Here is a 15108-nt window from a genome sequence, read left to right as displayed (position 1 = left end):
TAGGATTTATAATCATCTAGAAAATAATAATTTGATTGGGGATAGTCAGCACGGTTTTGTGAAGGGTAGGTCGTGCTTCACAAACCTTATTGAGCTGTTTGAGAAGGTGACCAAACAGGTAGATGAGAGTAAACCGGTTGATGTGGTGTATATGGATTTCAGCAAGGCATTCGATAAGGTTCCCCACAGTAGGCTATTGTACAAAATGCGGAGGAATGGGATTGTGGGAGACATAGCAGTTTGGATCAGCAATTGCTTTGCTGAAAGAAGACAGAGGGTGGTGGTTGATGGGAAATGTTCATCCTGGAGTCCAGTTACCAGTGGTGTACCGCAAGGGTCGGTATTGGGTCCACTGCTGTTCGTCATTTTTATAAACGACCTGGATGAGGGCGTAGAAGGGTGGGTTAATAAATTTGCAGACGACACTAAGGTCAGTGGAGTTGTGGATAGTGACGAAGGATGTTGTAGGTTACAGAGAGACGTAGATAAGCTGCAGAGCTGGGCTGAGAGGTGGCAAATGGAGTTTAATGCGGACAAGTGTGAGGTGACTCACTTTGGTCAGAGTAACCGGAATGCAAAGTACTGGGCTAATGGTAAGATTCTTGGTAGTGTAGATGAGCAGAGAGATCGCGGTGACCAAGTACACAGATCCTTGAAAGTTGCCACCCAGGTTGACAGGGTTATTAAGGAGGCATACAGTGTTTTAGCTTTTATTAATAGAGGGATCGAGTTCCGGAACCATGAGGTTATGCTACAGCTGTATAAAACTCTGGTGCGGCCGCACTTGGGGTATTGCGTAGAGTTCTGGTCACCGTATTATAGGAAGGATGTGGAAGCTTTGGAAAGGGTGCAGAGGAGATTTACTAGGATGCTGCCTGGTGTGGACGGAAGGTCTTATGGGGAAAGGCTGAGGGGCTTGAGGCTGTTTTCGTTCGAGAGAAGAAGGTTGAGAGATGACTTAATAGGGACATATAAGATAATCAGAGGGTTAGATAGTGTGGACAGGGAGAGCCTTTTTCCAAGTATGGTGACGGTGAGCACGAGGGGGCATAGCTTTAAATTGAGGGGTGATAGATATAGGACAGATGTCAGAGGTATTTTCTTTACTCAGAGAGTAGTAAGGGTATGGAATGCTTTGCCTGCAACGGTAGTAGATTCAGCAACTTTAAGTACATTTAAGTCGCCGTTGGACAAGCATATGGACGTACATGGAATAGCGTAGGTTAGATGGGCTTCAGATTGGTATGACAGGGCAGCGCAACATCGAGGGCCGAAGGGCCTGTACTGCGCTGTAATGTTCTATGTAAACATCAATTACTAGGGGACATAGGTTTCAGGTAAAAGGGGTAAGTTTAAAGGAACTATCAGAGGCAAGTTTTTTTTATTTTACAGAGAACATGGTAAGTGTCTGGAAGCACTGCCAGAGGAGGTGGTGCAGGTGGCTACAATAACAATCTTTAAGAGGCACCTTGAAAGATACCTGAATAGGCAGGCAGTAGAGGGATACAGACCCTGCACAGGCAAAGGTTAGTTGTTTAGAAAGGCATCATATGTCTGCATAGTTGTGATGGGCTGAAAGGCCTGTTGCTGTGCTGTACTGATCTTTGTTCATTAGACTAATTTTACTTCCAAACTATTGTATTTAAATGCCACTATCTGCCACTGAAAGATCTGAACCTAGGCTCCAAGCCCATCAGCCTGGCCACTGGATTACTGTTACACTAACGGTACACCCTGACATTAGCATTACTGCACTCCACTGTCTCCTCGTAAAATGTGCAATGGATAGAAGTCACAGCAACTCTAGGAGCTGTTGGAACACATAATTGCACAAAACAAAATATCATGGTGTGATGGGTAACATATTAGACAGATATTGCTTCCTGTTGGCCGGCCAGAGAGTTGGCTTAAAAGCATAATTTTCTGGCTGGCAGGATGCAACAAACGGTGTGTCAAAGGGACTAGAGTTAGGACCTCAACAGGCGTAATTTAAGTAAGTGACTTGGATGAAGGAACTACAGGTACGGTTGCCAAAGTGAGAAAATGTGAAGTTGCCCATGTCATGGTAAAAAAACTTGGGACTTAGAGGGATCTGGGTGTTTGATGTAAGTTTGCTCGCTGAGCTGGAAGATTAGTTTACAGATGTTTTGTCACTATATTATGTAACATCATCAGTGATCTTCCGGTGAAGCACTGGTGTTAATGACCTGCTTTCTATTTATGTGTTTAGGTTTCCTTGGGTTGGTGACGTCATTTCCTGTTCTTTTTCTCAGACGGTGGTATGTGGGGTCCAAGTGTCCTCAGGAACTTCAAAATATTTGTGTACAGGTACAGTAAGTGATTAGGAAACTAATAGAATGTTAAGGTTTGTTACCAGGGGAGTTGATTATAAGCGTAAGGAGGTCATGCTTCAGTTATACAGGTCATTGGTGAGACTACATCTGTAATACTGTGTACTGTACTGGTCTCTTTAGTTAAAAAACGATGCAAGAGAGTTGGAAATAGTTGAGAGAAGGTTTTCCAGGCTAATACCTTGAATGGGTAGGTTGGCTTATGAGGAAAGGTTGAAACAGGCTGGGTCCATATACACTGGAGTTTGACAGAGTAAGAAGTGACTTGATTGAAACATGCGAGTTCCCCAGGAGTCTTGACACAGTGGGTATGGAGAGGATGGTTCATCGTGTAGGAGAATCTAGAACTCAGGGTCACTGCTTCAAAATTAGGGGTCGACCATTTAAGACCAAAATGAAAGAAAATCTATTTTCACTGAGGGTCTTTGAAAAACTCCTCCACGAGGAAGCAAAATCCTTGAATATTTTTAAGACAAAAGATGGATAGATTTTTGATCAGCAATGGAGTGAAAGGTTAAAGGGATAGGTGGGAATGTGGAATAATTAGATCAGTCATGATCCTCGTGAAGGATGAAGCAAATTCGAGGGGCAGAGTGGCCTGCGGCTGCTTCTAACTCACATGTTCCTTCGAAACAGAAACCAGATCATTGATGCTCCTGGGAATCTCAAACAAAATCAGTAAATGTAAGCAGGACAACTCTTTAAAGTTAGCAGACATGAATGGTCTAATATCCACCTTCTGCTATGAATCTTTAAAACATGAGAGAACACTACAGCTGGAAGAGCATTTAAACTGCAGCCTCACTGTGATTCCTGGAGAATGCTTTGGGAATCTTAAGGTTTGGGGCTGTGAACAGCCCACACGGACCCAGCAGAAAGAGGGTTGAAACATTCTCACCTGCAGCTCCAGGGGGTCATCAGAAGGGGCCTCCTCTGTATCCAACAGTTCAATAGTCATGGAAACACGTCCTTTGCTCTGGATAAACATAATCTGCAGCAAAAATAACAAACAAAAAAATCACAAGTCCCATCACACTGTGATTTAAACCCTTTGTCACTCTCTCCCATCGTCATAATCTTTTTGGCTCACTCCAATCCACATTCAACCTTACCACCCCCACCACAGGTCAGAGTGTCTCCCGTGACAGTCCCACTCACCGACAGGAGTTACCCGCGACAGTCCCACTCACCGACAGGAGTTACCGGTGACAGTCCTGTTCAAATGAAAGTGTCATGGAGAAAGCTAGCCACTCTTACCTTGAAGCAATTTTCATCAGGCATGATGCGCTCAGTCTTCAGCTGATAGGCTGCTTCCAGGGTTGCTCTGACACACTGGGAGGACAAACTCCCTCCAGCTGCTCCTCGCTTCCTCTCACTCAGATAAACCTCAGTCGCCTGCACACACACATCATCACTCACCAGATGCTGCAGCTGGGTACGAAACAAGAAGCAGAGAGTCAAGTGTCATATCCAGCAAGGCAGTAGCTACACTTCATTTTACAGTCACAAGGTTACAGATTCAAGGCCCAGAAATTCAGCCTGACACTCGAGTGCAGTAACAAGGGACAGCCACATGGTCAAAGATGGCTGTTACATTTTGGTGGTTTACAAGATTGTTGTGCTTTAGAATGGAGTCTTTCACTTTAAGGTGAAACAGAGGGGATTGCGTGACCTGTTCTGAATCCAGCTCAACAACAGCCCTGTGGCAGTTAAAGGTCAAAGGGCAATCAGGACTTTGTTACAAGGACAATGGAGTAAGGTGTTTACACTAGGAGGCAATGGCAGCAGTCAGTGTTCAATAGGAGTTTCCCAAATTCCCAACAAAGTGTTAATAGCAATGGGTTGTAAGTGGTTGGTGCTGTAAGCTAACTTGAGAAAGGACTCAGGTTAAGAATAGTGAATCAGCATTGTGACTTGGGTGCTAGGCAAATGTGTTTATATTGCTGTGGAAAAGAGTGCAGAGGAAACCACTGTTTGTGATGACACTTCCCTACAAATTCAATATGATATAAGCAGACAACAGGTCGTGGGATCAGGAGAGAAGGGTTTGCTTGGTTCTACAAACCATACAGCCAAATGCAGGAAGGAGATGACGGAGGAGACACGATCTGTAGGAAGGGGCACAGTGCAGCAGCAGGCAGCCATTCTTGAGGTCATGATGTTCTAGACCCATGATTCAACATCAGAACATTTTCCTTCAACTATCCCCTCAGCCTGTGCCTCCTCCCACCCTCTGTACAGCTACATGGCAAACCTCCGATCAGTCCCACTCCCTCCACAAGAAACCATCAGCACCCACCTGCCGTACAATGTTTTGAATCAGTTTATCGACTGTGAAGCCAATGTAGGCATGAATGGTGAACATTTCACGTAGTGTGTCTTCATATTGTGTGGGCTCAATGTTCCCATCCAGCAAATTCCTCACCATGTCCAGAAAGGCTGGGTAATACTCCTCCAACTCAATCTCACCTAAAGATCCAAATGTAGGAATATTTCAATATATCAAACACCACAACATGTAGCCATATGGGAAACTGTAAAGAAGAGGGTCACGGTTATGACCTTCAACCTCTGCTGTAATCTGATCTCAGCCAGATGGGGCAAGGATGAGCTACAATGCTTCCGATAAATATAAAGAGATGGGGACAGAGTGGCAGTGTCTCTGGACCAGTAATCCAGAGACTCAGGCTAATAGCCTGGGGTCCCAAATTTAATTCCACCTTGAAAACTAGTGGCCATTTAAATTTAGGCTAGCCTCAGTCACAGTGACCAGAAAATTGCCATTAATTGTTGTCAAAAACCTACCTGGTTCACAGGTCCCCTTTAGGGAAGGATAACCTTACCTTGCATGGCCAACATGGCACTCCAGGCCCCCAGCAATGTGGTTGCTAAGCAAGCTACCACGTTCAGGACCATGATGGATCAGTAATGAATGTTGTCATTAACACCCACATCCCACATTAAAAAATGTGAAAAAGCCTGACAGCATCCCTGCATCAGCTCACACATATGATCTAACTGAATGGTGGAACTGCTTTGAGGGAGCAAATAGCCTCTCCCTAACTGTGCTGCTGAAATGGGAGCAAACAGACAGGGGATCAGATCTTGGGGAACCGTACTTTGTTGTTTGAGCCTGAGCTCCACGGCAGGATCACTTGCTTTCTCTTTTCTCCCATCCTGTAATTGTTTCTCCTTCTCCTTCTCCATTTGATATTCCAGCAGCTGTTTCTCAGCCTGCCTGTAAATACGCAGCAGCCGGTAGCACAGAATCTGATGCAGCCTTAGGAAAAAGTACCAATTGTTATTTACAAAGAAGAGATTGTAGACGTCATCCAGGTTCTTCTGATATTCTGCCACTTGGTCTCGCAGGTCAAGCCGCTCCTCAGCCAAGCTGCTCTGAGGAGAAGCTGTTCCTTTCTGCCCAGTGTCAGCATTGCTGCTCTGACTGTGTCGGGGAACACTCTCCATCTCATCATCTGTTGAATCCTCAGATTCACTCAGTTCACCGCGCTGGGTAAAGAACAGGTCGGGCACAAAATGGTAGATGATACGTTTGATGTGATCCTTGTCCTCCTTCTGAATGGTTGGCTGTCGCTTTACATGATAAATAATCAGAGACGCAGCATCCTCCATTATCTGTTTATCTTCATAGACGAACATCAGGTGGGGGCCGCTGACACCTGGACAGCCTTCCTCAGAGTTCTGTTCTTGGCGCTAAATTAGAAGAAGGCGAAAGGTTATGATCCCAGGTCTTTACTTTTGTACCAAACTTAAAAGTACCAACGGTCGCAGTTCCAGACCAACTAGCCACAACATGGATCCCATCCGACTAACCTTAAACTACATTTAATCCCGAGGTGGTGCACCCTTACCCGAACTGACCGACAGAAATCTTTTTGAGCTGATTACAATCATGGGAATTATTCCTCCTATTGAGGTAGAAAGAAATTCTGAAAGAGTGCCTACTTCCATATCTTGTTGTTGCTGTCAAACTCTCCTTTGCCCACAGACCCACTCTCTGTGCAGAAACAAACTTGAAAATAGTGACAGATTTAAAATAATTAAAGTAGATCCAAAGAATCCTCACAGTGCGAAAGGAAGCCATTTGGCACATTGAGTCCACACCGAATAGCATCCCACCCAGACCCAGCCATATCCCGTAACCCCACATTGTCCAAGGTTAATCAGCCTAGCCTACACATCCCTGAATACTACAGACAATTCCAGAATGGCTGATCCACCTGACCTGCACAACTTTGGACTGTGGGAGGAAACCAAACACCTGGTAAAAACCCACAGAGACACAGGGAGAATGTACAAACGTCACACAGACAATCACCCAAGGGAAATCAAATCCGTATCTCTGATGTTGAGAGGCAGCAGTTTGAATGACTGAGCCACCACATCACTCCTAATTGAACCAGAATATCAGCAATCATACAAGTCCCTTTGGGTGTTGGCAGTATTTCTTAAGGGTACTAATCTCATCATTGTGCCCTGTACCTAGGTCCCTGCCCCATGCCAATAACCACCAGTAAATTAAACAAAGGATCATGTTGCGCATTGCTTTTATCATACCTCTCCAGGCTCTTTTTTACAAAACCCGCCAATTAGCCAGTAAACTGTGGGTCTATCGTTAGGGAAATGTCAGTTTACCTCATCATAAACACTCTCAATCTCATTCAACAAACTCTTGGAGCGCAGTGCCTTGGTGTCATTTTGCTTAAAGTTAACCCCCTGGTGATCCAACGACTTCAGGTAGGATTTCTCATACTGCTCCCGCCAGATCTTGTTGAATCCTTGCTGTGCCTCCCGCCATTCCTCTTCCTTGGCTTTCAATCTGTAACAATTTGAATTTAATAAAAATTTCAGATCTGTAGCTCAGTTACAAACCTTTACACAGTGAGCTGTGATTTGAGGAATACGCTTTGCGAAGAACAGTGAATTCCTGCACGCGGAGGGTTTTGTTCACTCTTTATGGTGAATCACCAAGAGAAGTAGGTGAAACGCCAAAGCCTTGACCCCCCGCCCCCAAAACACCATCGCCCCTACTCTCACTTAAAAAAGGCATGCAACCTGGAAAGCTCGGACGACAGTTCAAACTGCACCACCCAATGGATCCAGTTGACAAATGCAAAGGATCCTTAAGGAAATAACCAGCTCCAACCATCGTCAATCCCAGAGAAACATTGCTGCCAACCTGATTTTAGGAGTTTGAAATCTTTTTATTCAAGCTGTTCTGAGATGTTACGATACACCTCTGGAGCAAGTGGGACTTGAACCCAAGACTCCTGACTCAGAGGAAGGGACACCACCACTGTGCCATAAGAGACACATTCGGACTTTTATTTACATGGTAACAGTGAGGGCACTATGTTTGCTGCTAAATCTGTGACCAAGGGATTTCCACGTTGAGGTGATATGGATATAAGAGAATCAACAGTGGCACGGTGGTTCAGTGATTAGCACTGCTGCCTCACAGCGTCAGGGACCCAGGTTCGATTCCAGCCTCGGGCAACTGTCCATGTAGAGTTTGCATATTCTCCCCGTGTCTGCATGGGTTACCTCCCACAGTCCAAAGATGTGCAGGTTAGGGTGGATTGGCCATGGTAAATTGTCTCAGTGCCCAGGCATGTGCAGGTTAGGGTAGATTGGCCACGCTAAGTTGCCCTTAGTGTTCAGGGATGAGTAGGTTAGATGCATTAATCAGGAGTAAATACTGTATGGGAAAATAGAGGATGGGAATGGGCCTGGGTGGGTTACCCTTCGGAGGGTTGGTATGGACCTGTTGGGCCGAAGGGCCTGTTTTTAAAAAAAGTGTCATACTGGATTGCAGTCCAGGCCAGATAGAATCAGTTGACACCACGATCTGGAAATGGATTAGAACAGGAGGTAAAAAAGAAACAAAAAAACAACAGCTGCTGAAAACCAGAAAAGAAAAACAGAAATCTCGGGAGAAACTCAGGGTCTAGTGACATCTATTTTGGGTCCAGTGACCCTTCTTCGGAGCCATTCAAACACTGACTCTGCTTTATCTCCACAGACGCTGAGTTGCTCAAGCTATTTTAGTTTTTGTTTGTGCCCGAGTAGGTCAGAACAGGCAGCATGAGCCAAATGGACTCACTGGATTCTGTAGCATTTTGTACCCTGAAAGTTTAATTAGTGACAAAGACCCAATGGTAAATGTCATCACATTACATTTCACCTTTTCAGCACAACAGGGACAGCTGTGGCCGGATTTTTCTTAAGTCCATCGATTATTTCGGGTGCTTTATCTCCATAAATACGATAGATGGCTCTGCGGTGGATGACCTCCGATGTCCCTCCCAAACAATTATCCAGACGATATTTATCCTGATCCTCTGGAGACATCCGTGTTAGTTTTTTCTGGACACTTTCAAGCACACGAATTGTAGCGAGATTGGTTTCCAGGACAACATCAAGCTATTTGTAAAGAAGCAACCAGAAGTGGACAGCCAATAGTGAATCAGAGCAGAATATCCACTTGAACACACTCCTCTCCAAATCCAGATTAACAGAGTCCTCCCTTAAACACAAACCAACCCCAGGTCAACTGCTGCAACCTTCCCTAAACCAATCCCACAGTAAACAACCGAACCCCTCAGCTGAACCATGTACCAGCAACAACTGAAAGCTAGTTCTGGTGAAAGGTTATGTCTGAAACATTTAATATTGCTCAAAGCTTCTGTGACTGACTTATTGCAAGTTTTTATAAAGTCAGTTATTACCTCAAACCTCTCATCCTCACAGCGATGAAGCTGCTCTTCGTATGGAGTCTTCTTTGAGCTGACAAAGGTGGAGTCTTCTGACCAAGATGGAAACGAGACCCAAGTGTCATTCAGAACCTGTAAAGAGAGTGAAACACAAACAGATTGGGTCAGAGGCAGGAACAGTGAAGACTGACAGCTGCTTGCTGATAGGCGTGGCCTCAAGGATTTTGGAAGAAAGGAACAAAATGAAGAACAATCAGAAAACCCTTCAGGGAAAAAGACCAGACTAGCTGCATCCTGGCTGTTATCTGGATACCAAACATACAGTCAGTTCTTCTATAACATGACAGTTACATTGTGCAATATTGCGTGATAGAAAAATCACGCTTTAGAAACAGCGCTTAAAGTGATGTAATCGTGTTCCAGCCAACACATGTTTTAAAAGCTTGAGCTTTAAAAATAGCATCCCCAATTCTTCAATTGTGTTACAGCGAATTTACATTGACAAAACGAGCGTTACACAGAATGACCCGTAAATCATTAAAGTAAAAAGGGAAGGTGATGGAGCAGAGAAGGAGAGAAAGTTCCAAAGAGTTGCATTGGATTTGAAAAAGTTAACTATGTATCTCTCTCCATAGAGACTATCAGAGCTGTCGAGTTTCTCCAGCATAGAGAGGTAGAGCACGGAAACAGACCCTTTGGCCCAACCCGTCCATGCCGACCAGATATCCCAACCCAATCTCATCCCACCTGCCAGCACCCGGCCCATATCCCTCCAAACCCTTCCTATTCATATACCCATCCAAATGTCTTTTAGATGTTGCAATTGTACCAGCCTCCACCACATCCTCTGGCAGCTCATTCCATACACGTACTACACTCTGGGTGAAGAAGTTGCCCCTTAGGTCTCTTTTATATCTTTCCTTTCTCACCCTAAACCTATGCCCTCTACTTCTGGACTCCCTGACCGCAGGGAAAAAACCTTGTCTATTTACCCTATCCATGCCCCTCATGTTTTGTAAACCTCTATAAGGTCACCCCTCAGCCTCCGACGCTCCAGGGAAAACAGCCCCAGCCTATTCAACCTCTCCCCACACCTCAAATCCTCCAAATCTGGTGACATCCTTGTAAATCTTTTCTGAACCCTTTCATGTTTCACAACATCCTTCCGATAGGAAGGAGACCAGAATTACACGCAATATTCCAACAGTGGCCTAACCAATGTCCTGTACAGCCACAACATTTCCTCCCAACTCCTGTACTCAATACTCTGACCAACAAAGGAAAGCATACCAAACGCCTTCTTCATTATCCTATCTAACTGCGACTCTACTTTCAATTGAATTGAATTGTCACGTGCACTGAGGCACAGTGAAAAGTTTTGTCTTGTGAGCAATACAGACAGTTCACAGAGTTAAATAGCATAGATTGTAAATAATAGTAAAACAGCGGCAGAATCAAAAACACAGGGACAGGCGAATGTTAAGAGTTTGAGAGTCCATTCAGTACTCTAACAAAGATAGGGTAGAAACTTTCGCAACCAGTTGGAGTGTGTATTCAGGATTCTGTACCTTCTCCCTGATGGTAGAGGTTGTTGAAAAATATTGTCAGGGTGGGATGGATCTTTGAGAATGCTGGTGGCCTTTCCTTGACAGCGGGCCTGGTAGATAACCCACACTCAGAGGTCTCTTTGTTCAAGAACACTCCCTAGGACCTTACCATTAAGTGTGTAAGTCCTGCTAAGTTGCTTTCCCAAAATGCAGCACCTCGCATTTATCTAAATTAAATTCCCTCTGCCACTCCACGACCCATTGGCCCATCTGATCAAGATGCTGTTGCAATCTGAGGTAACCCTCTTCGCTGTCCACTACACCTCCAATTTTGGTGTCATCTGCAAACTTACTAGCTGTACCTCTTATGCTCACATCCAAATCATTTATATAAATGACAAAAAGTAGAGGGCCCAGCACCGATTTTTGTGGCACTCCACTGGTCACAGGCCTCCAGTCTGGAAAACAACCCTCCACCACCCTCTGTCTTCTACCTTTGAGCAGTTCTGTATCCAAATGGCTAGTTCTCCCTGTATGCCATGAGATCTAACCTTGCTAATCAGTCTCCCATGGGGAGCCTTGTCGAATGCCTTACTGAAGTCCATATAGATCACATCTACTGCTCTGCCCTCATCAATCCTCTTTGTTACTTCTTCAAAAAACTCAATCAAGTTTGTGAGACATGATTTCTAACGCACAAAGCCATGTTGACTATCCTGAATCAGTCCTTGCCTTTCCAAATACATGTACATCCTGTCCCTCAGGATTCCCTCCAATAACTTGCCCGCCACCGAGGTCAGGGTCACTGGTCTATAGTTCCCTGGCTTGTCTTTACCGCCTTTCTTAAACAGTGGCACCACGTTTGCCAACCTCCAGTCTTCTGGCACCTCACCTGTGACTATCGATGATACAAATAACTCAGTAAGAGGCCTAACAATCACTTCCCTAGCTTCCCAGAGTTCTAGGGTACACCTGATCAGGTCTTGAGGATTTATCCACTTTTATGCATTTCAAGACATCCAGCACTTCCTGTAATCTGGACATTTTTCAAGATGTCACCATCTATTTCCCTACATTCTATATCTCCCATATTCTTTTCCGCAGTAAATACTGATGCAAAATACTCGTTTAGTATCTCCCCCTTCTCCTGCAGCTCTACACTTTCTCTTTTACCTTCATATTTCTGGCATCCATAGCATTTACTTTCATTTACATATTGTTATGAACTGCATATCAAAATAAGTGGGAGTTGGGGAAGAAACTTGAATAGGTTCACTAGAACACGTGTTATTCCACAGTATGAAAGATCACCACCTCAGTCTCCAGAGCAAGACTAAAATCTACAAGCTCAGGATTCAGCTTTGAAAGCAAGGATGCTGCCTGGAGTGTTGCAAATGCCAATGAGAATAGAAGATTAGAAACAAAGCAAACCCTAAAGATTATTTAAACAAAGAACTGCAGACGTTTGAAATCAGAAACAAAATCAGAAATTGCTGGAAGAGCTCAGCAGGTCTGGCAGCATTTGTGGATAGAAAGCAGAGTTAAAGTTTTGGACCCAGTGAAGCTTCCTCTGAACAGTTCTGAAGACTGGTCACTGGGCCCAAAACTTTAACTCTGCTTTCTATCCACAAATGCTGCCAGACCTGCTGAGCTCTTCCAGCAATTTCTGAAGATTATTTAATGGAATGCACTTGCTAAATAAATTGAAACATGGTAGTTCTAGCCATTAGGGACCTAAATATTACATCAAGTTGACAAAATGTGTTTTCAGTGTAACTTGGGTAAGATTTCTATTCTCCATACTGACAATCCTGGTGCATACAAATGTTAGCTTCGGGAAGGGAAATCATTTAAAACCGAAAAAAAAACATGAGATAGAAAAGTCAGGAAATCTTCCAGCCATATGAACAAAGAACATGGAAGGGTTTGGCTGTTCAGCCTTTCAAGCCTAATCTGTCATCAGTAAGAACATGGATGCTATGGTTGTGATCTTAACCACACTTTCCTGTCTGCTCCCATAATCCTCAACTATCAAAACGCTACCTAATTCTGCCCTGAATATATTCACTGACACAGCTACCAACTGAGAATGAAGTTGAGAGTAAGTTCCTTTAATTCCCTTACACGCATGTCACACATCTTTGCAATTTCAATAAATCAATGCACCAACTAGAAACACTTGCTTTTCATGAGTATGAGGAACTCTCCGTACCTCCTTGCAGACTGCAGTCCGCCCACTGCACTTTGGTTGCTGGTATGTTTTGGGTAAAGCTCTGTAACTGGAGCCCAGCCTCTTACACGAAGCATAGTCAATCTCCCGGGCAATTCCATCCACCGGCCGGTCTCTCTGTACAGGTTGTGTGGGCGAGAGCTCCCGCTGGCCCAAGAACAACTTGAAACGTGCAAAAAGCTCAGGGAACTTCCTGTTTGATTAAATGTCAGAAAGAAAATAGCAAATAAATATGAAAGGGGCAAAAAAAGTGAAACAAAAGAAAGGTGAGGATGGGGCAGAGGATGGAAGAGTGGGGGCCGAGCAGGGAGTAATGGGGTGAGAGGGTTCGAAAGGGGATGGAGGAACAGAGAAAGAGGGAGGAGGGACAAAAAAACGAGCATAAGGGGAGATTGAGTGAAATAAGAGTCAAGGAAGGAGGGAGGATATTGACAGAGCAGGGTGAAAGAGTTGAAAAAAACATGCATTATCTACCTTCAGCAGTGGACAAGCACACAGCCCAGGGGTTTGCAGAGGTCATCAAAGTGAAACCCAGACCCAACTTTCCCTTCTCACAAACTAAAATATGCATAGAATCCGTACAGTGCAGAAATAGGTCATTCAGCCCATCAAGTCTGTACTGACTGTCCACAAAGCACCCCACCTAGACCCACTCCACCACCCCAACCCTGGTAACCCCGTATAGTTTTCACCTTGGCTATTCTGTACTCAAGGGAGATGGATGCACAGGGTTAACAAGCATTAATTGTGCAAACTTCAAAGTAAAGCTATAAATGGAAACACTGAGGAATATGAACATGTGAACAAGGAACAAGAGGCTGCCCCTTGGCCCCTCGAACCTGCTCCATCATTCAATCTGATCATGGCTGATCTGATTTTAAACCCAACGCCACATTTCTGCACATCCCTATAGTCTTTCATCCTCTTGGTCATTAAGAATCATTTACCTTAACTTTAAAAATATTTAAACTAATGCATTCCACTGTCTTTTGAGAAAAGAAATTTCCTTGACACTCAACGCTCTGAGAAAATATTTCTTCCTCATCTCTGTCTTAAATGGACAAGTACTTATTTTTAAACTCTGCCCCCTAGCTCTAGATTCTTCCACAAGAGGAAATATCCTTTCCACATCTTCCCGGTCAGGTCCCCACAGTACCTTAAAAATTTCAATTAAGTCACCTCTGACTCTGAAACTCCAGAGGATACAGCCTGTCTAACACTTCCTTACAAGGCAATCCGCCTATTCCAGGGATTAATCTAATAAACCTTCTCTGATCTACTTCCAATGCATTAATCTCCTTCTGTTAAGTACAGTGACCAGTACTGTACACTGTACCCCAGGTGAAACTTCATCCATGACCTGTATAACTGAAACATAAACTCTGTACTCTTGCATTCCACTCCCCTCACAGTAGCCCATCACATTCTATTAGCTTTCCTGATTACTTACAGCACCCACACACAAAACTTCAGTGATTCATACACTACGACACCCAGATCTCTCAACTTCTCACCATTTAGATAATAAAATTTTATTCTTTCCTCCAATATGTACAATTTCACATTTTACCACCTCATACTCCATTTGCCAGATTTTTTTTCACACCCTTGCAGTTATCTTGCTCAGTGAGTGAATGAGTTGAACTGACTTACCCCAGAAAAGGAGTGACCAACTGAAGGAGCTCAGAACCTGATACCACCTCCTGGTTGAACAGGGCAATGCAACGCAAGAAATTCTCGTAAACTTCTTGGCTTTTCAGAATCCTGCGGACCTGAGAGAAGGAATAAAGCAGCAGAGTCATCACAGAGTTCTGTTCTCCAAAAGACACCACTGTCTTCAGCTAAAACAAACCCACAGTACAATATCTCAATACAGAACAACCTTGATTATCCAAACAAGACAGGCGGGGAGTATTTTGACTGGAAAATTGATCGTTCAGATAACAGATAACATTTCTATGGGACCTTGAGATCTTGTTTGGATAATCTGAAATTCAGATAACTGAGGTTGTTCTGTAATCAGCTCAAAGCATTCTATTGTCGAGGGTTCCCTGATCAGCAGCACACGTGGCAGGCATCATGCCCCACCAGTAACAAACCTGCAGATAGTAATTATACATATCATAAAACGGAGAGAGGCCATTCAGCCCATTCAGTCGGTGCTGTGTTTTGAAGAGATTTCCAGTTGATCCTACTGCCTCACTGCCCTCCTCCCATGACTCAGTCGATTCTTCCTTCTCTTCAAA

The 15108-nt window shown here is 44.2% G+C and overlaps 1 protein-coding gene across 4 annotated transcripts in view; it reads right to left on the bottom strand.

The window, feature by feature from the left end:
• The window catches only part of sin3b (SIN3 transcription regulator family member B), a 60350-nt gene that overhangs the window by 11736 nt on the left and 33506 nt on the right, over positions 1 to 15108 (bottom strand). For all 4 annotated transcript variants that reach the window (XM_072594480.1, XM_072594478.1, XM_072594479.1 and 1 more), the window contains 9 exons: positions 14516 to 14634; positions 12845 to 13055; positions 9101 to 9217; positions 8557 to 8795; positions 7008 to 7191; positions 5471 to 6065; positions 4651 to 4820; positions 3609 to 3782; positions 3250 to 3342 (listed from right to left, as the gene is read on the bottom strand). In XM_072594480.1, the coding sequence (XP_072450581.1) occupies positions 3250 to 3342; positions 3609 to 3782; positions 4651 to 4820; positions 5471 to 6065; positions 7008 to 7191; positions 8557 to 8795; positions 9101 to 9217; positions 12845 to 13055; positions 14516 to 14634 (1902 nt within the window). The remainder of the gene's footprint in view (positions 1 to 3249; positions 3343 to 3608; positions 3783 to 4650; positions 4821 to 5470; positions 6066 to 7007; positions 7192 to 8556; positions 8796 to 9100; positions 9218 to 12844; positions 13056 to 14515; positions 14635 to 15108) is intronic.

Source organism: Chiloscyllium punctatum, chromosome 24 (assembly GCF_047496795.1).
Source record: "Chiloscyllium punctatum isolate Juve2018m chromosome 24, sChiPun1.3, whole genome shotgun sequence".
NCBI lineage: Eukaryota > Metazoa > Chordata > Chondrichthyes > Orectolobiformes > Hemiscylliidae > Chiloscyllium > Chiloscyllium punctatum.
This window is presented reverse-complemented; position numbering and strand designations above follow the sequence as displayed.